The sequence below is a fragment of the Typha angustifolia genome, chromosome 9 (assembly GCF_048772165.1).
Source record: "Typha angustifolia cultivar Huaian chromosome 9, ASM4877216v1, whole genome shotgun sequence".
NCBI classification, from domain to species: domain Eukaryota; kingdom Viridiplantae; phylum Streptophyta; class Magnoliopsida; order Poales; family Typhaceae; genus Typha; species Typha angustifolia.
Window position 1 is genome coordinate 4,914,087 of NC_133247.1, and position 27,326 is coordinate 4,941,412.

Here is a 27,326-nt window from a genome sequence, read left to right on the forward strand (position 1 = left end):
TTGATTAAAAAATAATAATAATAGAAATAAAATTTGATAAATCTCGTGATAAAATAATTATTTCCCATCGTTTGTCTCATGCTCTTTTGGAGATTTTCCTGACCCAACCCAATTACCTGCTTCACTTCACCAACCGCGCCGGCTTACTCTTCTTTTAGTCGTATGTGATGGAAACTTCCTGGTGAGACCGACACGTCATCGAGTCCTACGTGGCGAGGAGATTGACCGGCTACCGACGGAGGTAACCGGCGCGCGATTCTGGAATGCACCATGGCCGTCCCTTTATTTTTCTATTTCCATATCGGGGACACGTCTTCCATTCTTTTCTCCGAGATCTCTCTCTCTCTCTCTCTCTCTCTCTCTCTCTCTCTCTCTCTCTCCCCCCCCCCCTAATAAAAGAGGAGAAAGCCCCCATTCTCCATTACTCTGTAAGTTATCCTTTGGTTCGTTTCTCTATTTGCTGTCTTCTCTTCACCTTTTTGATTCCGAGATCTGTTTTCTTAGCTCGTGTCTTCCTCGAAATCGATCCAGAGATTGGATTTTTCTGGAATTCTCTCGTCAAAATTGCTCATTTTGATGCTTCTTTAGCTCTGTCGATTGAGTTGAGATCCGAGGCTTCCTGTGATTCTGATTGTTTTCAATTGTTATACTTGTTCTAGGTGGGAATGCGGCTTCTGGGTTCCATCGGAATTTTGAATTTCGATGCATGAGATGCCAATTTAGGGGTTAGGGTTTGGTTTTTTGCTAGATTTAGAGTTAGGGTAGCATGGTGCCCCAATTGGATTGACACCCATTTTGGGTTTTGCCCAAGTCATTCTACTTTTGAATCCTTTTTTGGTGGTTAGAAACCTATGAGGCGGCGCTTGGCCTCGTCGAGCTACCACGAGGAGATGGAGAAGTCCAATGGTAAGCCGCCGTCTTCCCGGCTTTGCTTTCTTGCCACCCTTGCCGGCATGTTCTGGATCTTGATCTTCTACTTCCATTTCTTCGTGCTCAGTAGTCCAATTAGCCCAACAGAACAGCCTATCGCTGTTTCAGTTGATGCCCAACACGTCCAACATTTGTCTGAGGAACAAAATTTACCCGAACCTGTTGCTATGCCCCATCAGACGCATTCTGAAACCCATGCAGAACCCAAGAATTTCCCCTTCTCTCGGGCCCTTAGGACATTGGAGAACAAAAGCGATCCCTGTGGCGGGAGGTACATCTATGTTCACGATCTCCCATCCCGATTCAATGATGACATGCTCAGAGACTGCAGAAAGCTTAGCCTCTGGACGAACATGTGTAAGTTTATGAGCAATGCCGGCCTTGGTCCGCCGCTTGAGAATGCTGAAGGTGTCTTCTCGAACACTGGCTGGTATGCCACCAATCAATTTGCCGTGGACGTGATTTTCAATAATCGCATGAAGCAGTATGATTGCTTGACCAAAGATTCCTCTATTGCTGCTGCTGTATTTGTTCCTTTTTATGCTGGTTTTGACGTAGCAAGATACCTTTGGGGTTATAACATCTCAGTCAGGGACGCAGCCTCACTTGATTTGGTGGATTGGCTCATGAAAAGGCCTGAGTGGAGTGTGATGGGTGGGAGGGACCATTTCTTGGTTGCTGGAAGGATCACTTGGGATTTCAGAAGGTTGACGGAGTCAGAATCAGATTGGGGTAACAAGCTTCTATTTTTACCTGCTGCCAAGAACATGTCAATGCTAGTTGTGGAGTCAAGCCCATGGAATGCAAATGATTTTGGAATACCATATCCGACTTACTTTCATCCGGCAAAAGATGCTGATGTTTTCATCTGGCAAGATAGAATGAGGAATTTGGAGCGCAAGTGGCTCTTCTCATTTGCAGGGGCACCACGTCCTGATAATCCAAAATCAATCAGAGGACAAATCATAGATCAATGCAGGAAGTCAAGTGTATGTAAATTGTTGGAATGCGACTTTGGGGAGAGTAAGTGTCATTCTCCAAGTAGCATAATGCAGATGTTTCAGAGCTCTTTGTTTTGCTTGCAACCGCAGGGGGACTCATACACAAGGAGATCAGCATTTGATTCAATATTAGCTGGCTGTATACCTGTCTTCTTTCATCCCGGCTCAGCATACACACAGTATTCATGGCATCTTCCAAGGAATTACACAAAGTACTCAGTTTTCATCCCAGAGGATGACATTCGTAAGAGAAATGTTAGCATAGAAGAAAGGCTAAGCAAGATATCTCCAGATGTTGTCAAGGAGATGAGGGAGGAGGTCATTAGTCTCATACCAAGATTGATCTATGCAGATCCTAGGTCCAAACTGGAAACTCTGAAGGATGCCTTTGATGTTTCTGTAGAGGCCATTATTGACAAAGTTACAAAACTGAGAAGGGATATAATTGAGGGTCATGAAGATAAGGATTTCATTGAGGAGAACAGTTGGAAATATGCTTTGTTAGAGGAAGGTCAACGTACAGTTGGCCCCCATGAGTGGGATCCCTTCTTTTCTAAACCTAAGGATGGTAATGGAGATTCTGGCAGTTCATCTGCTGAAGCTGCTAAGAAATCTTGGAAAAATGAACAGAGGAGTCAGTCTTGATTTCTATGCCTCTCTTACATGAAGAGAAAGTAAAGGAAACAACATGACCTTCATCTGTTAAACTCTGATTTGTATTTGTTCTGAAGGTTCTCCATAGCAAATTGACTATCAGATAGCAAAGTTTCTCCACAGAATAAATTCTTTTCATGCTCATGTTGGCACATCTGATGAGCTTACCCTTGAGTTCGTAAGAAGTTAGCCTTACAGAAGAGTTTGAAACTACAAAGAAGGCACTTGATGTATCCTCCATATATATATATATATATATATCTTCCATACATAGATGTATCATTTTTTCATAGAATAGGAATTTCATTTGTGGAATCTGGTTAATAATTCTCTGTAATTTCTTACAGTGTCTGCAATTCTGTTGAAAAGATAGTAATACTGTTATTAAAAGTGTATTTTTGTTGAAATGTTTTCATCTAGTGAAAGGATATGAGAGGTACAGTGAAGCAATTCTTTGGACTTCTACTTGTATTCTGAGTTAGCATTTATAGAAGTATGAAAGCGTATTATTTGTTGGGAGGACTGAGTTCTTAATTTTAATGAGCTAGAGGTATAAATTTACCATGTTATGCTATTTTATCCGGAGGGAAGATATATTCAAATCTTTCCTATTTTCGATATTCCTATGCTCTGTTGAAATCATGGGCCATGTCAATTGTATGACAATCTCTGGGTTGATTTTTTGATGTTGAGAAAACTTGCAGTACAACAAGTTTACCTTCTTATGCCGTTTGGATCTTCTTTAATACTTATTCACAAATTATGTTTTCCTATTTTGACTAAGAGACAGGGCAGAGTCTATGGTTATGAGTGGAATGAATGAGGATGCTCACTGTAGTGTTCTAGTTGTTCATAGCAATGCATATCTATTTACGTAGAAGTACTTCACTTTGCTATTTTATTATCTGGCATTTTAGTTACTGGTTTTGCCCTTCTCTTAAACAAAGACTTGTCATGCATTGCATACATATCTTCGCATTTTTTATTGTTTGAAAAGCATATGCTCATCCTGTAGTTTCTAGTCTTCATACATAACTTAAAGGCAGAGGCGAATCATTTTACTACTAGAATGTGTAATGTTACATTCTTGTTTATACACAATTGGTGAGAGTGTTGCAGAAGATCTAGAAAACTTGGTGGATAATGTGAAATTTGGATTTAGTTATGTAAAATGCTGCTGGGTGGCATATGCTAAGTCCAGCCTCATGGATGGAAGTACCACCCCATGATCTCATCTACTTGAACTAGCATTATCCAGATACTATTTATGTGTAGTTTTTATCTATGAAAGGTGGCATGCTGAGACAAGACATATATATTTTGTTTCTTCCCCTTCATCTTCTTCTACTTTCTCTGATGTACTGTAGCATGTCTGGTTTTGCCAATTAGAAGTGAAAGCTGATATTGCATTTCAAACAACTGAACAATGCTTTTGATTTAATAAAGATTTCAAGAAAGTTATATCTTTGAGAATTGAAAAATTATTTGAGTGGCAAATACTAGTCTTTAATCTCAAAGGAGTGCCTAGCAGTCTGATCTCAAGAGCTCAGTAAGTTGGATCTGTTTCCACTAACTTGGTGGCAAACTGAATACTTCTCAATTTCCTAGTCTGCTTCCATTACTAACAGAAAGGAACTTGTCTGGCAAATTGGAATACAAGAAATTAATCTTCTTATTTTATTTTATTTTCCTCTCTTCTTTTCTGAATAAATATGACATCTACAAATGACAGAGAATTTATTTTGACAAACTCTCCCAGCCTTGATCTAACCACCATAAATTACACGTCTGAATCAATGATTAATGGAGGAAAAAAAGGAAAAAAATACATACAAAAGTAAATTAGAACTTAGAACTCACAAAGGGGCACCATCCTATGCCAACCTCCTCAACTATTTTCTTCGGCATCTACAGGTAGCCAGAATCAGGTGAGGTAGTGAACACTGGCTTGTCCTTGGCCACCACATTGGCGGTGACGGTGGTGGTGGTGCTCTTCCTCCTCGGCTTCGCCTCGCCGAGCATTGTTAGCACGTCCCTCATGGACGGCCGATCCTTGGGGGACCTCGCCGTGCACAGCACGGCGATCCGCAGCACGAGCAGCATCTCCTCGCGGACGTGCTCGCACCGGCCACCGACAGTGGCGTCGAGAAGCTCCTCCACGCCGCGGTTGCTCCGGAGCCGGCCCCGGACCCACCCGACGATGTCTTGGCAGTCGCCGAACTCCGGCTCGATGGGGCGTTTCCCGGTGAGCAGCTCCATGAGGACCACACCGAAGCTGTAGATGTCGCTCTTCTCATCCACCTTCAGAGTGTAGCCATACTCTGTTCCAATGAAACTGTTAGCAAAAATTGGTGGCAATTTTGATCAAATCGCTAATTATAACATATTATTCGCTACGATCTTGAAATAAAAACTAGCAAAGTGTATTCATAAAACATCAGTCGATCGTTTCTAAAACTCTTCTTGATATGCTTCTAATACGAAAAATAACAAAGAATAAAAGAACAACAACAAGAAGAAGAAGAACAGTGAACCAACCTGGAGCAATGTAGCCATAGGATCCGGCGACGGCCGAGACGGTCTCGTTCTTCTCGACCATCACCCTTGCCAGCCCGAAGTCGGCGATCCTCGCGTCGAGGTTGGCATCGAGCAACACGTTGCTGGACTTGACGTCGCGGTGGATGACCGGCGGGTGGCAGTCATGGTGGAGGTAGGCGAGCCCCTGAGCCACCCCGGCCGCCACGTTGTACCTCCCCACCCAATCCACCAGCACCCTCACGTCCCTACTCCCATGCAATGCCTCCCACAAGCTCCCATTCGCCATGTACTCGTATAGTATCATCGTGTCCACGTCGTTGCTCACGTACCCGAGCATCCGCACCACGTTGCGGTGGCGTAGGCGGCCGAGCATTCTTATTTCCCTTACCAATTCCCCTCCGTCTTCGCCGTCGGAGATCGTTGCTCCTTCGCCGCCCACCCCACCGCGCCATAACTTCTTCACGGCGACGACCGCGTGGTGGCGCGGCATTTCGGCCTTGTACACGACGCCGGTCCCGCCCATGCCAATGACGTTCGATTCCTTGACGCAGGCGAGCACGTCGGCGCTCGTGAAGCTGAGCCGTTGGAACGCCGTCAGCCGCCATGGCCAAGCTCCGCCGCCGCTGCTCTCCGGGTCGAAACCGTCATTGCAGCACCCCGTAACGCCGCTGCCGTCGACGTACCACCGATTGTACAGCCGGCGGGATAAGAGAATGGTGAGGCCGATGGCGGCTACGGCTGATATCCCGATCGCCCACCCGGCGGCGATGTGCTTGACGTGGGAACTTTTCAACCCACCCGCTGGCCACGACCAAGGGGAATTAGCCGCGCACGGTTGGAGAACGCCGCCGCAGAGGCCGGGGTTGCCAGCGAGTTCGTCGGGGTTGATGGTCTTCAACAGCCCTGTCGACGGCACTGGGCCGGAGAGGTTGTTGTAGGATAGGTTAAGCATCTCTAGCGCCGGCGAGCTGCCGAAATTACTCGGAATCTCGCCGGTGAGAAAGTTGCTTGACAGATCCAAGATGGATAATGTAGGCATCGTCGCAATCGACTCTGGGATAGACCCGGTGAACCGGTTGTTGCGGAGGCTGAGCGAGACGAGGCGCTCGCAGTTCGCCAGGCTTGCCGGGATGCTCCCAGAGAGACGGTTGTTGGATAGGTCGAGCGCCGACAGCGACGGGCATTCTTGGAGCTCGTCGGGGACGCCTCCTGTGAGATGGTTGTCGGAAGCCATGAATGTCTGAAGGGTCGGGATCGATAAGATAGTCGTCGGGAGCGACAGCTGCAGCCAGTTGTGAGAAAAGTCTATGAACGACAACGTCGTGGATGTGGAGATGTCATCCGGTATCTCGCCGGATAATTCATTCCCGGCCAATTCGAGCCTTTGCAGCAACGGGACACCTCCGAAGCCGACCGGGATCGTGCCGTTGAGCCGGTTGTTCTGTATGCGCACCCTCACCAGCGACGGGCAAGCCGTCAGGCTCGCCGGTATCGGCCCGGTGAACGCGTTGCTAAATAGGATCAGCTTGGTGAGGTTGCCGCCGTCGCATAGCCCCGCAGGGATCTCCCCGGAGAGAGCGTTGGTCGACACGTCGAGCCACTGCAGCGGCGAATTGCGCCCGAGGTCGGCCGGCAGTGGTCCATTGAGCGAGTTGTTCCATAATTCGAGCACCTCCAGCAGCGGCAGCTTGCCGATGGAGGCCGGCACCGGGCCCTTGAGCCGGTTGCACATTAGGTTCAAGAGACGGAGATTGCGCAATTGGGATAATTCCAGTGGTATCTCGCCGGAGATGCTATTGTCAGAGAGGTCTAACATTTCCAGCGCCGACATGTTGCCGAGTTCCTTCGGGATCTCGCCGCCGATATTGTTCTTATACAAGTATATAGTGGTAAGCATCTGAAGATTCCCGAGCTCAGCCGGAATGGCGCCATCGAGGTTCCCAATCGCCATGTCGAGATACCGGAGATTGGTTAGGTTCCCGATGTCGGCCGGAATCGGACCGGAGAATTCATTGTACCCAATTATGAGTTGCTGCAACGAAGAAAGCTGGAAGAGCTCTGCGGGGAGCCTTCCGGTGAAGTTGTTCCCGGAGAGGCCTAAAAACTTGAGCCTCTGCAAGCTCCGGTATGCCGCCGGGATCCCACCGGTGAAGAAACTCCCGCGGAAGTCGAGGACCTCGAGCGACGTGGCATTGCCTATATCCTCGGGGAGCGCGCCGACGAAATTGTTGCCGGAGGCATTGAGGGTAATTAGTCCGGAACACGCGCCGAGGCCGGTTGGAAACCGCCCGACGAAGTTGTTGTCGCTGACGTCGAGCTCCCTAAGCGCCGGAAAACCCGAGAGGGACTTAGGGAGTGAGGAGGAGAAGGAGTTGCAGCAAAGGTTAAGGGTGGCGAGGCCCGGGAGGCGGAGGACGTCGTCGGCGATGACGCCGCTTATGTTCTTGCCGGACAGATCAATGCCATCGACCGTGCCCCGTGCGTCGCAGTGCACGCCGGTCCAATTACAATGCGGCGAGCCGGACTTCCAATCCCCGAGGGCGCCCAACGGGTCAACAAGCGCCGACTTTATCGCCAGCAGCGTCGCCGCTTCGTCGCCGGCGGCATTGGATAACGCAATGCAGCATAACAAGGAGAAGGAGATGAAGACTAGTCTAATATTTATCATTTTTAGTTCTTTCTTCTCCTCTCTTTCTCTAACTCTTCTATCTTAGTGCTGGCATTATGTCCAATATCAACGGGAAGAGGGGGGGCAGAGGAGGGAGATTATATATGATCGGTTTTGAATCGGCACAACATCAAAGAGAATAAATTTTAAAGAACTTTTGTTTAGATTGGAAGGTTGGAATAGAGTTTGTTATATTGGGTTGTTGAGCTCGTGGGGCCTCGGGTTTCACAAACAGCTGGTAATGGGAGTGTAATGGCTGTTAGGTTTTGGACAGAAGCTTAGATAACCATTTGGATTCATTGGAGACGTACTCCGACATCGAACATGGTTGAGAATTTTGTGTGAGCTTGTCATTAGAACATGCTGTCAGATAGATGACGGGAATTTACAGCAGGAAGCTGTGTTAAGATTTCTAATTCTTAATTAGCATCGACTTGTCAAGACATATATTAATATCCATTGTTTAATGTGATCAATTCGTGCGAGTCTGTGAATTTTAGTACTAGCTATTTATAAGTTTTTATGATAGATATGTTTGGGGGGATTCGAATTTATACGTCTGCTCTGAATTATTATTCTTTATATTTGTAACATAAGGTTCGGACATTGTTTTGAAAGTTTACTGAAGCTAAAAGGCTTCCTTTGTTCAAAGTTTCTTAAACAGAATAAATGCATGGAGTGAATTCTCTTCAACTAAATTCTAGTCATAATAATTAGTGGTTAATAATACTCTATCAGAAATGGATTGGTGATATAATTAGGCTTTCATGAACAATCATAAGCATCACTAACTTTTCATACATAAAATTACTAGCTTAGTGACCACCATACCCCCCAAAACAAAAAAGTCTCCTTAGCCATGATAAGTTCCTTCTCCTTTTCCCAATTAAAGCACCAGTTGCCACCAGAAAGGCATGGTGAATTCTAAGCTACTTCTTTGCAATATTTCACAGTGTAGCCCATCCAATCATAATACACCCATCTGAAGTATAGTGCAAAAACTATCAAGACCTCTGTCCTGAATGGAAAAAAGGTCAGCCCCAACCAACTCAAACTGTTTCCTCTCCTCTCTCTGTACTTTTCCCCACATAATTTATTCTCATCTTGTATGTGAGTTAGAGAGCATAAAGCATGAAACCTACCACATTTAACTCGATAATTTGAGCCCTTCTCCTTAGAATCTTCCCATGTTGATGTTGCACTAGAGTGAGAGAGACACCAACTCATCCATCCTCATTGTTTAGACACCCAAATGCAAATGCCATGGCCAAAAGTAAGCTACACACACACACACACAGAGAGAGAGAGAGAGAGAGAGAGAGAGAGAGAGAGAGAGAGAGAGAGAGGCACCCAAATGCAATCATAGAGATGGAATCACCAACTGCAATGCCTCCAATATAATTCCTCTAATGCACATGCACACATGGTGCTTAGGCTTTTTTCCATGTACTTGAGCCTTGAGGCTTATTAGTTTAAGCATGATGGACAGCATGGGAGAAGATGGGGGCCATGTGAAAGGCTTCTCACTGTGTAGCTTCCACCCTCTTGAGAAAGAACCCCATATGATATGAGCCATTATTGTGCACATTACCTTGCCACACTCGTGCCTAAGTTTTTCTTTTCTTTTCTTTTCTTTTTATTTGTTTATATGCCCATTTGAAGCCAAGGAAGCATTATGGAGGGGTGCAGTATATGTGGCATGTTGGTAGTAATGGACAATAAATATGGTGGTTTAAGACTACCCACAAGGGAATAAATGGCAATGCCAATAGTTGGGTGCATTTTGTATGTTAAAGAGATCAGATGGGGTCTTGTCTGAATTATAAGCTAAATTTTTGCAAAATTATGAGTTCTTTTCTTGTTGTCTGTATTAGAGGAAATAGCTCAATTTAGTGTACTATTCTGTGGTAAGTTACATTATTCTTTCTTACTACTTTTTTTTTTTCTATGTATTAAGTTTGGGTCTTCCCTTCTCTCAATCCATCTTCTACTTCATTTGAGAGTACACAGATACATCATATATGCCCCAAGAAGGGGAAAGAAAGAAAAGAAAGAAAGAAAACCCCTTAATATCATTCAAATAGTCACAAATAACAGAGCAAAAGGTGAAAATGGAATCAAGAATATATGACTGAAGTGCTAAAATATGTGTGATTCTTTTAATCAATCTGGAAACCTCCAACCTGTGCAAAACCCATATAAGAATAAAGGGGCATGTTCTAAGAGATTTCTTACCTAATGATGTATTGGTTCTGTGTGTAAACTAACCTAATAAACTACTCATTATAGATGGATCAATGAAGCATAACTTTAGAAAATATTTGAAAATTGAAAAGTTGCTCTGTTTTGTATCATTCACAATCCAAAATCTGAATGGCTGCTCCAGAGAAGAAAAACAAAATAAGCTCACATATCCTTGCATTCCAATGTTTTACATAATAACGTTTCATTAAAAAGTATAGCGATCTTCATAATTTTGAGTATAGAATTAAATGGAAATAGTCCAATACATAAAGATACAGATTAAGCTTCTTATACAACATGAGCTTATTAAACAATTTGACAAGAAAACTATCAAATGTTGAAGGCACAGTTCCCCCATAAGTTCTATACTCAAACATCAACTAACTTATGGCTTAGACTTTTGAATAGTTGAGACACCCAGCTCTCCACTTAAGTGCCTACTAATCTCTACATTAATTGCTTATATATTATTTAACGTTTGATTAGCCATACAAAGGGCCTTACAATTAAAGGCCCAATTTATTTTTGGGCTTTGGGCTTAGGTTTGAGTTCGGCTATAACATAAATTCGGCTTGGCCCAATGGAAGCCGGACAACCTCTAAACCCATAATTTCTAAGGCGTTTCTAGAGGACTAAAATAAAAACTATAAATTTTCTTAATGATAATTAATTAATTATGCTGGACCCTGATCTAGGGTTGAAAATTGGTAAGTTTGATCCAATCTAGTTTGGTATTTGAGTTCTGCGTTGAGATTTTTCTATCCATTTTAGTATTTGAATTCTCATAATCCTACTACGCTGATAGTTGGTATGGATGTGTACATAAGTTGAAAAATAATATCTGAATCAAGAACTCCATATTTATATAGTTTGAACTATTACAAAACTAATAAAATAAAAGATAATTTTTATATTTTTATCGAGATCTCTTATATATAAATTGACTGTACTTAGCGGATAAGATAATTAAGTTTTCATCTATCCGATTTATTTTAACTCTTATCCTAAACTATTGCGTATAGACCTTTCACATTTATTTTTCATTGTATATTGAACTCTTAAACTATGTAAAACCTCCTAATGCCCATTCTATTAGTCGTTGTTTAATATTTTTTATTAAAACTATTATGTAAGTAATTGTTCTGATGATAGTTCTACCTCTTATTATACAAAAAAGAAATAGAAAAATATTAAGAGTGAAATGGTCATTTAGTATTTCTCATCTATATAATTTCAAGAGTAAACAATATTAAATAATTAAGAAAATTAATGTCATATATTTATACTTAACACCCAGTCTTTTCACGTACTTGAGGTGTGCACATTTCATTCTCACTATTTGCAAGTCAATCTATATTTTATCAAACATGTGCATAAAATATCATGTTGTTATATTTATTAATTAAATTAATCAAACTCCTAGGTTTAGTTAGCCATACTAAAAAGATCATGAAAATACCCTATGATGAGTTATGCTTATCCAACATATTATAACAACCTACGTTAAACTTAAAGTACTAAATCCAAATTATACCCTTAATTAGAATACTAAATCCATGCTATACCCTAACTCAAAATACTAAAGAAGTGATGCAAGGAACATGTAAGGATTGAACGTCAACTGGTTGGAACAAGAACACCTTTCTTGATTTTGTTAATTTTTTAATGAAAATACCAAGAATTATGGCATCAAAGGTTTTTTTTTTTGTTGAAAATAACTGCTCTCCTCAACTGATTCAACAAGTCATCTAACCTCAAAATAGGAAATGGTAGCAAATAGTGATTTTGTTAATTGCTTTACTATCAGCACACATTCGCTAAGAATCTTCTTAGGAGTAACTAGGGCTAGAACTGTAGAAGGGTTGAGACTCTCCCAGACATGGTCCTTAGATAGGAGTCTCACCTGTTGAGGTAGCTCCTCATGTTCTTTGAAACTTGTGCAATAGTGTGGTTGATTTGAGAGACTAGCATCGGGCACCAAATCAATCTGATTCTGTATATCTAGTAGTAGTGGCAGCCTCCTTGGAAAATTAGAAAGAAATATATCTCGAAACTCGTTGACTAAACCTTTAATAACATGAGAAATTTTGGTGATTTCCACCTTCTCGTTGTTCACCAAAACATACACCACTTCGATTTCTATCATCTCATCTTCAAATTAATTCATAGGCAAGAGATTTAACCTCTCCTTAGATGGTTTAGTAATATCTTTGTTCGACAACAATACGATCTCGGTGGAAATGAATAAGAGACTATATATTTTCTATATGCCCATCATGAACGACACTTTTATAAAATCGCTAGGGCTTCCTAATAAAAGATGGCATGCATTCGAAGGAACTATATCGCATCACACTTCATATATCTACATCATATCAACGGAGAAAAGAATTACGCAACATTTAGAGACTACAAGTCATTGCCTTTCTTGATCCATGATAGTTAATTTGTGAACGACCTCCTCTGGTGCCATATTTTTGCAACTACCAAAATATAATAAGGCATCACACATTGTCATCAACAGTATATATGGATTGGATAGTATTACTGTACAGCTTTGTGGGAGTGAAATAAGCTCTTTGAACAACCAACAGTGAACAATGATCCCTCGTGACAAGCTCTTATAGGCATTGATTGTCACTAGTAGTATCATACACAACATCCTACTCAAAATCATAGAGATCACATTCTGCAGATTTTTTGCTATCAACAAATAGACGTTTGCCAACTTAGTCCCCTATCCGATACTCGACCATTCAATATCCAGGTTCACCACATTTAAAACAACGGAGACCAGCTCTTATAGCATGCATTTCATTTGAGGCAACTTGCTGTTTTCCCACAATAGGTGATGCAACTGGAGTACATTTAGGTGGTTGCAGATTCATGTTGCTATCCCTAACCCTATAATAACTACTAGATCTGCGGCCAAACTGCTTTTCAAAATAAATGTCAAGCATATGAAGAGTATGATGTTGAGGAAACATGGAAGGAGATAGATCAAACCTCAATCCGTTGATTTGCGCACGGATACTGCACGAATACCAGAGGGAAGCTCTTCCTCAATTTGTTGATTCTAAGGAATAACATATCGAAACTTTTGAAGAAAAACAAAAATTAAAAGATTGAGAAAACTCTTAAATTTTTTATTAAGAAAATGTACCAAATTTAGCCATCCTTTGCCAACAAGCATACAATACAAAAGACTCAAATCCTAATTTGACAAAAAGATGAACTTTTCATTTATATGGAAAGTTATGACTTAGACTCATAAAATTCTAGTTTAAATTAAGTTGAGCTATTGGAATAAAAACAATCAACTTTTGGGTTCTACACTAAACGATATAAGCAAACAAAACTTTCCTAGAATAGCAAAAATTACTAATTTTGAGGCCTAAACAATGAAATTTGGTTGTAATATACTTTCAGTCAAAATAATTAGTTGTGATGAGTTTTAATTAGAGACACATCCAAAATCTCATTCAAATCTGAATTCTTTACAACTTGCTTTCCTATTCAAAGTAAAATTCATTTCTTTTTGAATATAGATATCTTTAGAATATTTGATTTCTTAATCAATTTCTCTTAAATAGATTAATAGATCAAATTTTAATTTGGATCGTTTGAATATACCAAAATTTACTTTTTTCATCCATGGACCTCCGACTAGCCACACTCCTACAAAGAGTTGAAGGTTGGCGATTGATCACTTTATTTTCCATTACCTTTGTTTTAGAAGTTTTATAGGTTTATGTGAATGTAGGGGTTGTTATTTTCCTTCTTGATCTCTCTTGCAATGAGATGGGTAGATGAGAGGAATCCCATTTGAAAAGCATTATTCTATGAGGTTAATTTAATTGGCCTTATGCTATAAGAAAAGACGCAATCACATCAATTATGCCCTAAACAAGAGAGGAAGAGAGAAGAAGATAAAGATGGAAAAATAATTTAGTTATATTAGAAGAAAATTATCTGTAGTCGATGAAATATTTTTTGTTATGTTAGCTGCCCAAACATTGTAGAGTAAATCTAATTTGTAATATTTTCTACACATACTCAATTTATAAATAATAAAACTAAAGATATTAACTACAAATAAGTTAAAAAGATTGGATGGTAAATATAAATTTCTTTAAGAAAGCCTACCTTGAAAACAATGGCATTTAGACTATCAATATCTTATGCAACCTATTTTCTTGTAGGCAAATTCTATCCACAATTGGTATTGATGGACACCATGTCACCTACCATGAAAGAAGCCTAGAATTGCCCGCAATTCACGTCCTATCTGATAGGAGGAGAACATTTTGATTATATCTATATTGAATGTGATCGATCACATTATTATTCTTATTCTTAGTCCTATGAGCATATATAACGAGAAAACGATGGCTGTCTACCCCATAAAATTAGCATTTTATATTAGATTTGAAATGCCAAATGAGACATGGTCAGTCACCTCTTTACTTCTCTCCAATTCTCTTTTACTTTTTATTTATTTGTATTTGTCTAATCTAAGATTCTCATTCCATATCTCCTTTTAGTTTATTCGATTGTATCTCTCTAGCTAGTTTATTCGATTGTAACATCCTATCTTTTTAGTTTATTCGATTGTAACATGATATTGTTTTTTTTTAGTTTATTTAATTTTAACATATTAAAAAGTTTCTACTCGTTTTATGTGACATTTACAACACCTAATTAGGGCCGTTAAACTTGATAAGCAGCTCGGGCTTAGCTCGGCTCGGTCAAAGTTGAACTAAGCCTGAGCCGCTAAAATTAGTTTGAAATTAATATCAAACCGAGCCTGAGTGATATAAAAGGGGTGAGATAAACCCCAAATCCCCACCTCTCCTCTGCCACGAAGCGCCGGTGTCGCCTCATCCTCCTTCGCCAAGCTGCCGCCGCTGTGTTGCCTCCTCCTTCGCCATGGCCCCCCATTCAGAAATGACAAGCAGCTGCGGTGCCCCACCTCCTCCTCCTCCTTCCTCTTCTTTGGCTCGGTTTGGGCTCGATCTAGCTTAGTCCGGCTCGATTCGGCTTAGTTTGAATGAGGGTTGATGATACTCTCGTTTCAAGCTCGAGCATACTTAGGCTAATTCTAAGAGTGGAAATTACGTAGAGCCAAGCCTACACCTAACTTTGTTAACGTTTTCTTTTCTACGTAGATAAATTGGCAAGGTGACGTGCCCAAGATATATCTATTTGGGTAAGTAATTAGCATCTATAGTTTCCGAAAGCTAAGTGTGCATGTCCTTATCTGCTTTACTCCTCTCATAAGTTGACATACTATATAGTGAGCAAAGATAGATATATATATATATATATATATATTCAATTAACCAAATATTTTGCAGCTTCTACTGTACGTGTATCTTCTCAGAATTCTAACAAAATTACCCTACAATTTTATTTTTATTGTTATTAACAGATATTTTTTATTTTTTAAAATACCTGATAAATATAATAATAAAAATACATAATATTTTGTTCTTTTAAAATTAAAAAAAGACTAAAATATCGAAAATACGTATTCACAAAGTTGCCTTTCGAGGTGAGTGTGTCATGTTAACTTATTATTATTATATATATAGTTAATATAATTTACAGTAATTGTTTGTTAAGCAAACTACTGTTAGGATATTTTTAAGAATTTGAGCCAAGCTCGAGCTTTGTTGGAGCTACAACCTGGCCCTGACTCTAGCTAGATTTAGTTCGAATTAAGCTCTAATCTATTAAAAATAATTTATTTTATTAAAAATAAATATTTTATTGAACTTTACTTCCTAGCAAGTAAATAAAAACTCGATCTTATCGTCGGCCTTGCAATTCCTACAACCTTGGGCTGCAGACGATCCGGTGGTTACGTGGAAACTTTGAAAAAGTTGGAAAACAAAGTCGAAGGTAGAGAGAGAGAGAGAGAGAGAGAGAGAGAGAGAGGGCATTCTTAGCTACTTGGTACCACGGAACAAAGGTGGAGGATGCTAAAGCTAAAGCCTAAAGGCTACAAGGGTTGGGTTAGAATAGGCCACACTGCAGTTCTGGAATCAAGTGCCAAAATTGATCACTAAATCTTTTCACTATCAAAAAAGTGCAACACATGCGTGGCTCCACTTTATCCAATGAAACAGGTCATTTTAAACCCGCAATTATACCGGGAAAAATAATGTGACCATTATTACATTGTAGTTATTAGCCTAGATCTTACTGTTTCATAGTTTTTATTTTTATTTTTATTTTTTATGAGTAGATATCATAAGTTTGTGGGGGGTAAGAAAAAATATAAATGCGATGAAATAACAACTTGTCGTATAAAAGATGATCATATTTGTATATTTGTTACTATGTTAGTTTTTTTGTTTGTTTTAGAGTTAATAATTGTTGTTTAATTGCTTTTGACTAACATATAATAAAATCACTAATTCAAAATCATTGGCCCGTGTGTTTGCATAATGCGCGCTTACACACACACATATACATATATATAATTTCTATGCTAGTATACTAAATTTTTAAAAAATCTTTAACACATTTTTAAACTATTGGTTATGTATCGAAATTATAGGCGATAATCCTAAGTTGAACATGTCTTATAGATTTTATTTCAAACTTTTTTTTTTTGTTGAGTTTTTGACGGAACTAATCTTATTTTCAAACTTTATTTATCAATATAGTCCGCCCCCAAATTTATTACTAAAATAGATTTGTTTTACTGTAGCTATACAAAAATCTCTAAACTTATAAACATTTTACTTCTAGGGTAAAAACACTACTAAGATAACTAGTTTCATATAAAAGTAAAGTTTTAACTTAAGTTGCTAAAATACTAATTTAAACGGATTCTTACAAATAAAACGCTAAAATGTTCAGCATTTTTTGTTATGTATGTATATATGTACGTACCTACGTGTATGTTTGTACATACGTACGTATGTGTATGTATGCATGTATGTATGTGTATGTATGTATGTATGTATGTATGTATGTATGTATGTATGTATGTATGTATGTGTCACATAGGTTTCGCTTGAATGGCATCCAGACAAAATTGCTTCAGATGTTCTAACGTGAGAAAAATGATGATGCATATGTGAGCAATACATATGGCATCTCATATATGAGAATGTGTCATACAATGGTTTAAGAAGTTCTTGAAATTTGACATACCTGACAGTTTAATGCATAGAAGTACTGGAACACCAGAAACAGGAATATTCTTTATGAAAAATATAAACATCAAGGGCATGTGACTGTTTATAACAATTTTTTTGAAATCATAATATAATATGCACATCCACCCATTAATCACTAATTCCTTATGATAAAAAAGATAATCCTCTTTGATATAGACATTCGACGTATAAACTAACTTTTTGAGAAATGAATCATAATGCATTTAATTAACTAGAAGCACATTCATCGAATAACTTTAAACTAGGGGCATATAATTAACTCCCTGCAATAACATTCATAAAATATCAACTTCAATATATATATATATATATATATATATATATATATATATATATATATATATATATTTTAGAGATTTAAATAAACTCTGCCAAGCTTGCTACGGTGGTTGGCATCGATGAATAGCTAATGTATGACATGGTCAATGAAGGCATCCATGTCTACCTTGGATGTTCCCCCATCCATCATGGCCTCTCTAACAGCAACTCCAAGAGACCTCGCCTTCTTCCTGACCTCGTTCCCTTCATTACTAACCATCAACCTCGCAATCGACTCCTTCACATCACCTGAACCCAAGACCTCGTTCCTCCTCGCCCAATCTCGCGCCATGAAGCCAACGCTGAGGACTTGGGTCACAAGCACAGCATTCCTCGGCTGGTCCGAGTGCATTGGCCATGCCAGGATCGGAACCCCCATGCTAATGCTCTCCATGCACGAGTTCCATCCGCAGTGGCTCAAGAATCCCCCTGTGGAAGGATGCCCCAGAATGTCTACCTGCGGGGCCCAACCCCTCACCACCTTCCCGCCAACTCTCTCCACCCTCCGATCGTAATCCAACGGCAGCTTCTTCCGCAGCTCGTCGTCTTCGCCGCAGCTGCTGCCGCCGCCGCCGTAGATGTCCGCCTTGTCGGCCTCCCGTAGAACCAAGATGAACCGAATCCCGGCCGCGGCAGCGGCCTCGAGCCCGGCCCCGATCTCCGCCACCTGTTCTTGCGATAGCGACGATGTAGTGCCGAAGGAGACGTATAAGACCGACGCCGGCGGCTGCTCGTCCAGCCACCTCAGGCACGCGTGGCGCGCGCCGGCGGTGCGATCTGAACGTATTGGATTTAGAGGGCCGATGACGAAGGTCTTCTCGTTGAGCCAGTTCGGCTCTTTTATTAGCATGTCGATGATGTTTCCCTCGATCGCTCGACACGTGTTGATGAGACGGCCTGAGGAGGGAGCGATCATCCTGTGCTGGCGGCCGACGAACTCCAAGAACTGTTCGCTGAAGCAGTCTCGGTTGGATATGGGAGGGAGGTGGAGGTCATCAACTGGTGGTCTGCCGCGGGACTCCCATTGGTAGAGGAGGAGGGCGAAGGCGGAGACGCTGTGGAAGGAGAAGGCGCAGACGTTAGGGACGGAGGAGGCTGCGGCGGCGGCGAAGGACATGGTGGAGTCGTGTATGAGGACGACTCGGCGACGTGAGGAGGCGAGGGAGCGTAGGAGGGCTTCGAGCGGGGCGGCGAGGTGCAGCGCGGCCGCGTCGAACGCGGGCTGGAGGTGGGTGGGGAATTTGGTAGGGGCGAGGGGATCAGGAGTCGGGGAAGGGAAGGGAGGGAGGTGGATGTCGTGGAATTCGATCGGAACGGCCGTGACGGAGGTGGAGTTTAGCGCGGCCCCGGCGCGGTCGCGGGCTTGGCGGTTGTGCGAGGCGGAGCCGACGTAGTGGACGGCGATGCCGCGGGATGATAGGAGGCGGGCGAGATGCAGGAGTTGGTTGAGGTGGCCTTGGGCCGGGAGGGGCACCACCACCGCCGCCGATACTTCTACACCTTCCATTTTTATTACTAATTTTATTTCTTTCTTTCGGCGTATTTTACGTATTATATAAGTCTCAGAAAGTTACAAAAAGATAGAAATAAACAAACAAATTATACAGCAACTGGGGCACCATGTGACGTTAGCACACTTGAAAGATAATTTTTCACTCTTTTTAGTCGAATTATGTAATCTTTTTTTCTCAATTTTCTTGTCATGACAAGTTTTCTCAGATAAAAGAAAGAAATAAAGGGAACAAATAAATCTGCTGTAAAATATTCAAAAAGATAGCTGTCATATATAATATTATGCATGCATGGAATACGGATATATATATATATATATACTCAAGATTCACTGTATCTAATTCAAAATCCTTCCTTCCTTCCTTGTATGTGGAATAGTTTAGCTTTCACGGGTATCATATGTGGACACCTTTTTTTAACTTACATAGCCCTGGTCTAGCATATTATCACTTGCTGGCTTTGATCATATCCTTAAACATTATTTAATAACATACTAGTACTTGGAAAATGATACTGAATATATCTTTTGATAAGTGAATTTTCAGAGAAATCACATCCCAAAAATTAGATATGCCTTATTAGTGTTTGACAAAATTTGAAAGTGTTTAATATGGATGAATTTTTATAATGATTAATATATGGAAACTTTTAAAAATTTATCACTAAACAATTTCTGAAAAAGTTAAACCTAATCTGTTACAGTGGTACTATTATAAAATAAATTGCATGTGGACATGTAATAAGTTGATTGCATCCTCTTGCTATTGATTTTAAAATTAGATAGAGAGAAGTTCTTTGCAGATAAACTTGATTTGAATCATTGAATCTAATCAAAAGAAGACATCAGGCAATTATTTATTTTTCTCATCCGCTTGTTAAACACTCAACCATGTGATTGTTCATTGCATCTGCCCTACTCCATTATTGTTTATGTAAAAGCTATTGTTTCCTAACTTTAGATCTTTCAACCATGTGATTTTTCCTCCGAAGTGAATTTATTGAGATTAAACACGAGTTAAAAATAAACTAAAAGAGTTCAAATCCCATTTGGCTTAAAATTGTTTAAAGCCAACTCGTGTTTGTTTGATTTGGCGACCTAAGATTGAACCATTAAATCTTAATCTAATGGCTAGAATGAATACCTATTAATTAATGATTAATTTTTAATAATTAGAAAAATTGCATATAATATCTTGCCATTTAGCAAAATTGCGGTTTACGCTATATAGTTTATCATTTACAAGTTTGAGACCTATGATTTAGAGAATATGTGCACAAAATACCTAGAGTTAAATTTAAACTAACACCGAAATCACATATCTTTTATTTCTAAAATAACTAAAATACTCTTAGTATATATTAGGTTTAATGTGGTTGAGTTTATTTGGATCGAGTTGAGTTAGCATAGGTTCGATAAGTATAACTTGGATTGGGGTATTTTTCATAATCTTCTCACTATAATTAACTTATATGTTCGGTTAAATTTAACTAATAAATCTAGCAAGAAGATATTTTCTATATACTTTCCCCTAATAATTAGATTTAATGTATTAAAGTTAAACTTGCTCATCATTTGCCATTTTTTTAAACTTGTAACAAAAATATTTCTCTTTCTATTTATCCTTCTCTTACATAAGACTAAGCTTCAACCATTATATCTTAATAGCCATGCACCTCCAGTCAAATATATTTAACACCAAACGTTCTCCGATTATTACAGTCATACGTCTTGCCTTATCAAGTTCAAACCCTAAGTTTTGAATTTATTCGCCAATAAAATACCCTGATTCAGTTAGCCCTAGTACAAAGTTATAAAATACCCTCAATTTGTTTGGTTAAAACTCATTAATGACAAACGGGTTTGATAACATTAGTGGATTATATCCAACCCGTTAATGGAGATGACTAATAAATACGTTGAAGCCGATCCCTAAACCCTATTTTCGATGAGGGACGACGAGGGAGACCAGCAAAGGAGGCGTTTTTTTTAATCCTCCCACCGTCACATCCTTGCTGCAGTCGAGGATTTCTACTAAGTTTCCTTGTCAGAGAGTCTTTTCGAAGAATTCGTGTTACGCAGCAAGGTATTCTATTATGCAGTTTTCCCCCCAATTGATTGCAAGAAAATCTCTCAATTATTTTTGTCCTTTTTCTCTTCTACATGTGTTCTCATATGGATATGCGTACGTATTGTTTAGTCCCTATTTATTGCACATGAGATGTTTGATTCTTGTTCTGTTAGAGAAGTTGTTTCCTAAAGAATATATGCGATGCAGAAAGGTTTTTTAGTATGCAATTTTTTTTTCTCATTGGTTGCAAGGAAACCTCAATTCTTTTCTGTCTTTTTTTCTCTTCTACTTGTGATCTGCAGTAAGATTGACTTGGACATGCATGTTATTTAGTCCCTATTTATTGAGCATGAGGTGTTTGATTCTTGCTGCCTTAGAATATTTAATTTAGTTTCTTAATTCATTCAAGAGATAAATAATGTTAGAATTCAGATAGAATTCTAGCACAAGAATTCATGTATTAATCAGAACAATACTAATCAATATAAAATTTGATATGACCCACGTAAGCTATAATAAATTATTAAATTTTATAACTAATTCATAAATAAAAGTACAATCCAAGATATACAATACCTCTCTATTATACAAATCATAGTTTAATATAATAAGATAAAAATGTGCAACACTAGTAGAACTCCCATCCTATAACTATCACACATAATATTCTTGTCTTTGCTATATAATATTATTTTTGTGATATCTCAATTTGCTTTCAAGTATCATATTTTTTATGATTTAAAGAATAAAAAGCATTATGAGCCAGATGACTAACTTAATAGATTTTACTTCGAATCAAAAATACCAAATATAGACTAAATCATGTACTAAATAATACAAATCAGTAAAATATATCATTAATATATATATAGCTTCCTACAAATTTTGCGTTTGACTTTGGCATCTATAACCTCACCTCACCTTGTTCATTTTTAGTATCTTCGAGTATCAAAATCCTTTCACTTTAGAGCCTTTCACTTTGGAGTTTCCACTCTAATGCTCGGATTTCATTGGAGTATAAAGAAGATACTCATGGAATGTAACATAAATAACGAGATAAAAGTTGAAAGTTACCGAGCACGATGGATAGAGTTTTAGCATGGTGGATGTCACTCGCCTCTTGCTCGATCTTTCTTAAGGCGTTGAGAGTTGGGAGCAATTGCCAATTAGAATGTATGAAGACCTTGGGGTTTAGAGAACTAAAAGGATTAAGGAGTGAGGAATGCGAATTGAGAATGATATTTGTGATTGAATACCATGACTTACGGAACTATTTACAGAAAAACTTAATTACCTTTTTAACCTTAAAAGTAACCATTTTTCCTGTTAGAAAGGGGCAAAATTGTAAAGCTGCTTAATTGCTTTAGGTGCAAATAAAGTGTTCCAAAGACTTAATGGATGCTTGGAAATTAGATTGCGGATAATTCTAAACGTTGGTGAGATAATGGAGAGTTAATATAGATGTCATTTTGTTTGCAGGGCGGATTAACGTATAAGCATATAACTACTATACCTATGGGTCATCCTCCCAGTCCTATACTATTAATAATTGAACTGCATATTTGCAGGGCCGAGTCAGGGCTGCCAGAGAACAAGTCCAATCCCAGCCTAGTTGGTGTCGCATTAGCCCAATTTGGGCTCGGACCATGAACCCATCTAAAATTCCCAGTCTAGAGTTTCTCATAGTTGCATTATAAGTGAATTCATTTCTGCGGCAATTGTTAGATACACGTGTAATGGAGCCCACGCCACGTCACACTTCCACCCTTGGACACAGACAACTAACCAACAGTCAGCACTCCTCCAGAACACGACAAAACATATACGACTTGTTTAATTGCATGCACGTGATGGAACAGAACCTAAATACAGTGCGACGATGGAGTAGATTCCTTGTCTCGCATCACATTAATCATGCATTGTTCTTACACACACCAGTAGATCTCATATGGAGTTATAAGATATCGTAGTGTCTTCAAGAAAACCCTATACTCAACTCACAAGATTTCACCGATCGCTATAGGCATAAGTGCTGTTCCGATTCAGTCTCCACCTCATAAGGAGGAGTACTTAAACAATTTAATATAAGATCAATGGAAGAAGAAAAGTTCTAACGTCTAACTTGAATGCCTTCTTTCATGCAACACAGGAATGATCAAATAGTGAATGAGCAAGGGCATGCGTGCCTTCTTTCATACAAAGCTTACACACGTACAAGATGGTGGACGACAGATAGCTAGACACAGAGGAAGTGCCAGTAGAACATGCATCGGCCTGGCATGCTCAGATAAGAGCTAAATACCAAAGACACTAAGCTTCATACCACACACGATGCTTGGTTGAAGCTTTATTCTACCGTACATGCAAGCGATACTTACGTGAGGACTTAGCCACTTAGGATGATGACATGTAGTTCTGCTTGTTAGGGCTCCAGAGGATATGTTCCTTGGGTATGAAGTGGCAGATCGGCACTGTCCCAGGTTTTACTTTGGTCACTTGGAAGAATATATGCGTCGGGCTCCACGCCGCGGTATCGGCATGGCATATGGCCACCATCTCCGACTTCGTCCCCTCCTTCTCGACCACCGCCACTTTGTACGCCTTCGTCCCGTCCAACTTGTGGCACTGGAAGAGAGCATGCGCGTAGGTTCCCAGATGACACGACACGTGGTTGGGGCCATCGATCTCTTGCACGGCGGTGATGGTGTACTGTCCCACCGTGGCGCCCTCTTTAGACGACGGCGTCGTCGTGGTGACAGCACTGACGTCGTGAGTCCCCAAGGTCGACGTCACGAAATCTATCATGGACTCGAGCGACGTGGCGCAGTGTTTGATCTCTCCTTTTATTGGTGGCATCTCGCAACGGTGAAGGGTTCTCTTGATCTCGTAGGCAGCGTCGGAACTCGGGTCGACGGCGAAGAGGGCGAGGATCTTCGGAAGCTCTGCGGTGGAGAAGGGGAGGGAGTCGGCGACTTCTCGCGGGAGGAGGACGGGATACTTCTGATGCATCTGTTCACTGAACCACAAGTTGAAGTTTCTACCAGGCTGTAGTAACTCAGTGAGGAAGATATAAGACTTGAGCATGAGGTTTCCACCGCTCGTTGTGACATCTCGAGGATCTTCGTAAGTATCATAGAAGAGGTGATTGATGTGGCTTTTGTATACTATGCCACCGTCGATCAATATCATCTCCCCTTCAGCTAAAGATAAAAACGAAACAAGAAATATGCATCAGCTGCAGAGGAAATTCCGTCGAGATCTCAGTAAAAGAAGAATATCAGATCGGGATTAATTTTATTGTAATCAGAAAAAAAAAAAAAAAATTACAGAAGAACTTTGTCTAGAATATAAATGATTAATTTCTCCATAAGCTTAAGTGATTGTGTGAGCCCATCTCTATTAATTGTGGGAGGCATTTTTGAGGCCTACCATGTGCTAGATCGAGGGAGAGTGTTTCTCGATATCAATTATGAAGATTAACTTCTCCTCAATTTGCCAGTTATTTGTTTGGAATTTCAGCATTAATTGTTAGCTTGTGCAGAACTACTTGTACTGCAAATACCTTGTTTTCTCTCTTCTTTCTTTAGAAAAAAAAGGAAGATATAAACAAAAAAATCTTTTATAGGCAAAATAAATATTTGTAAAAAGAAAAGAAAATATAGTGAACAAAAAGAAGTCTTTGTTGGTTCCTGAATCTGTGAATTGGAAAATGAATTCCTCTGAATTGCTTGATCAAGGGTCATTAATTATAACTTAGAAGTTATACGTTCTTTGTGAATATATCTCTCAATGAAATCCTTCGTAACTTAGAAGAAGTGGATGCTTTGTAGACAGACAGAGAGGAAGAGAAACCATTGTGATGGATGAGGTCGTGTACGCCGATAGGGATCGGTGAGTTGGGGAGCACAGTGTGCCAATACTCCTCACCAGGCGAAACAGCTGCGTAGCTTACTCCAACTGCTATCTGAAATGATTGAAGGGTAATCTTTAGTTTGTTTAGCACTCATGCCATGAGAGTAACTTGGATAAGTGTCTATGATCCAAGGTCACACTGCATCTGTAACTGACTGTTAAGAAAACAATCAAGATAGAATATAAGATTGTTTTTATAATAAGTTCTCCTACAAAGGAGTGAGGACTTACCACAAGAAAGGAAAAGATTAGCGGCGGGGGGGGAGTGCAAGTGCCCCATCAGAATATACTTGAGAAACGGAAAGTTAGGAGAACTATGCTCCTATGAATGCCCATGGCGAAGGGCTTTTATAGAGATAATCGTCTTCTGTGCGTGGAGATAAGCTCAGCTTTAATTAGTACAAGTTGCCAAGTTGATGATAATAGAAAGCAGCGACCTACGTATATTTTATTTTGATATAAGACTTGCTGTACCTTCCCAACCATAAGATTAGCTCGCCAAGAAAACATGGCTCTTTTCTTTTTCTTTTTTTTCTTTTTTAATTGAGTAATGCCTATCGGTTATTTATGCATTTTGACCCTCGATTTTCTAAAAGGGTTCATAATTACAACTTTCATTTTAGAAATGAGACAGAATTTATCAATTCACTCCTACAATAATGGAAAGCTCTTTCCGAGTCAGAGACAAAAAAAACAAAAGTTAGAAAATTACTAGAAGAAAACTCTCATCCTAAGTACAATCATAATGTATGATTTTATCTAAACTAGTTAGTCAATCTATTGTCCGACTCGCCTCTATATAAATGTTATTAAATTTTATAAAATTGATAAATATGAGTTAAAGTTTTGATATCATTTACAAAAGCATCAACTTTATAATAGCATCAAAAGACAAGCAACTTTAGAATTCTCCTTCAAAATGTTGACAAGCAGCGAGTTTGATTCAATCATGATGATATTGATCACTATATCCTTCAAAGAGGGCAAGGATCCATAGATAACTATTGCTTTATATTATGATCCGACTATGGAGGATTGAGTTAGTCAAGTCGAGTCTAGTTAGCTAATTTACTTATTATCTTTAATTTTGAATTAAAATAGATAATCCTTCCAATCCACTAAGACTTTACTCCTATAAATAAGAGTAGTCGTGGGTTGATTAGGGTTGTGGAATGATTATTGAGTTAAGTTATTTTATAGTTGAGTTATTAATATTTTATCGTAGTAGTATATCTTTTGTATCTTTGTAAGAATAGATCTTAACCCTAGATTTATTTAAAGCACCCAAACTATGGTCGCCCTTTTCATCCTCGAGCCATTCTATCTTACAGCCGTCCACTATCACCTTTGGTTGCCCACCACTTTTCGACAACCATCGTAACTTTAAATATTTTGACTTATGTCTTGCTTTGACATTCTTCGACTATTTTATTTTTAACTTTTAATTTTGACCTTCAATTCACTTAAAATAAAAGCCATTAGAACTCTAACTAATGAAGCTACCATCCATAAAAATATAATATTTTTTCATCCAGATCGGTCAAGATATGATTTGTAACAGTAGTAATAGAGTCAACGTTCCTCGTCCAATAATTAACACGAAATCTAGGAAGATAAACGAGAAATAAGCAACCATGGAGGACCAAGAACTCATCTCCATTCTTATGGGAGTTTCTCTAGTGCCACCTCCATCAATGGCAACCATCGGCAATTAACTGCACGCGTTAGCAAACACATTGATGGAGTCCGTGGACTCATAGAGAGCATCAATGAAAGAGATGCAAACCTCCCTTAAGGACTTAATCTAAGCCTTGGCGGAAGCCCACCTGACTCAGCACCACCTACTTGTGCCACTAGTGTCACTGGCAATGGCGGAAACAATCTAGCCACGACCATCAACTCTAAGCTATGAAGGACGGGACAAGCTAGCCTAAACCGCAACCTCGACCCATCCTCCATCCACAGTGGAAGCCCCACCACCATTGCAGACCCTAATCGCAGCCGCCGCATCGATCGAGAAGCCACCAGCATAGTGGCCGATATCTCCCCCACTCGCGGTGGAAGCTAGAGCCAAAAACCCTAAGTTTTTTATCAGGGGCGATCCGGCCACCAACGGCTCCAATCGCCACGTTTGACACCTTCCTTGGACCATCGCTCTTGAATTGTGGCCACTAGTTGTGCCAGCACTTGTCGGACGGCTATCGTCAACGGCTATTATTGTTGCAGCAAACTCGCAGCTAGTGGCCGGGGTTCTGATGCTTCCACGACCACCGACAGTCATGGCATG

General features: G+C 39.9%; 4 protein-coding genes and 1 long non-coding RNA gene across 5 annotated transcripts; 2 read left to right on the forward strand and 3 right to left on the reverse strand.

Annotated features, from left to right (window-relative positions):
• Nucleotides 1–334: 334 nt before the first annotated feature.
• LOC140767392 (xyloglucan galactosyltransferase KATAMARI1 homolog) lies at nucleotides 335–3,104 on the forward strand. The gene is made up of 2 exons (XM_073107278.1): nucleotides 335–428; nucleotides 660–3,104. Exon 2 carries the CDS (start codon nucleotides 852–854, stop codon nucleotides 2,574–2,576), a length of 1,725 nt encoding a protein of 574 aa, XP_072963379.1. The 5' UTR covers nucleotides 335–428; nucleotides 660–851; the 3' UTR covers nucleotides 2,577–3,104.
• Nucleotides 3,105–4,209: 1,105 nt separating this feature from the next.
• On the reverse strand, nucleotides 4,210–8,012 carry LOC140767391 (uncharacterized). Its single transcript, XM_073107276.1, has 2 exons — nucleotides 5,124–8,012; nucleotides 4,210–4,906 (listed from the first exon to the last, which is right to left on the reverse strand). Exons 1-2 carry the CDS (start codon nucleotides 7,789–7,791, stop codon nucleotides 4,494–4,496), a joined length of 3,081 nt encoding a protein of 1,026 aa, XP_072963377.1. The 5' UTR covers nucleotides 7,792–8,012; the 3' UTR covers nucleotides 4,210–4,493.
• A 9,622-nt stretch (nucleotides 8,013–17,634) lies between these two features.
• On the reverse strand, nucleotides 17,635–19,053 carry LOC140766842 (zeatin O-glucosyltransferase-like). The gene has a single exon (XM_073106503.1). It carries the CDS (start codon nucleotides 19,051–19,053, stop codon nucleotides 17,635–17,637), a length of 1,419 nt encoding a protein of 472 aa, XP_072962604.1.
• A 1,943-nt stretch (nucleotides 19,054–20,996) lies between these two features.
• Nucleotides 20,997–24,144, forward strand: LOC140767396 (uncharacterized). The gene is made up of 2 exons (XR_012105563.1): nucleotides 20,997–21,142; nucleotides 22,696–24,144. It is a non-coding gene; the product is annotated as an uncharacterized lncRNA (long non-coding RNA).
• LOC140767393 (BURP domain-containing protein 3-like) lies at nucleotides 23,291–25,362 on the reverse strand. The gene is made up of 3 exons (XM_073107279.1): nucleotides 25,271–25,362; nucleotides 24,980–25,091; nucleotides 23,291–24,327 (listed from the first exon to the last, which is right to left on the reverse strand). The coding sequence occupies exon 3, from the start codon at nucleotides 24,314–24,316 to the stop codon at nucleotides 23,522–23,524; it is 795 nt and encodes a 264-aa protein (XP_072963380.1). The 5' UTR covers nucleotides 24,317–24,327; nucleotides 24,980–25,091; nucleotides 25,271–25,362; the 3' UTR covers nucleotides 23,291–23,521.
• Nucleotides 25,363–27,326: the final 1,964 nt, after the last annotated feature.

Excerpts from the sequence above, each read along its gene's own strand:
- LOC140767392 (XM_073107278.1), top strand. The coding sequence starts at position 852 with ATGAGGCGGCGCTTGGCCTCGTCGAGCTACCACGAGGAGATGGAGAAG.
- LOC140767391 (XM_073107276.1), bottom strand. The coding sequence starts at position 7,791 with ATGATAAATATTAGACTAGTCTTCATCTCCTTCTCCTTGTTATGCTGC. Across the intron at positions 4,907-5,123 it reads CTATGGCTACATTGCTCCAG|AGTATGGCTACACTCTGAAG; the intron begins GTTGGTTCACTG and ends TCATTGGAACAG.
- LOC140766842 (XM_073106503.1), bottom strand. The coding sequence starts at position 19,053 with ATGGAAGGTGTAGAAGTATCGGCGGCGGTGGTGGTGCCCCTCCCGGCC.
- LOC140767393 (XM_073107279.1), bottom strand. The coding sequence starts at position 24,316 with ATGATATTGATCGACGGTGGCATAGTATACAAAAGCCACATCAATCAC.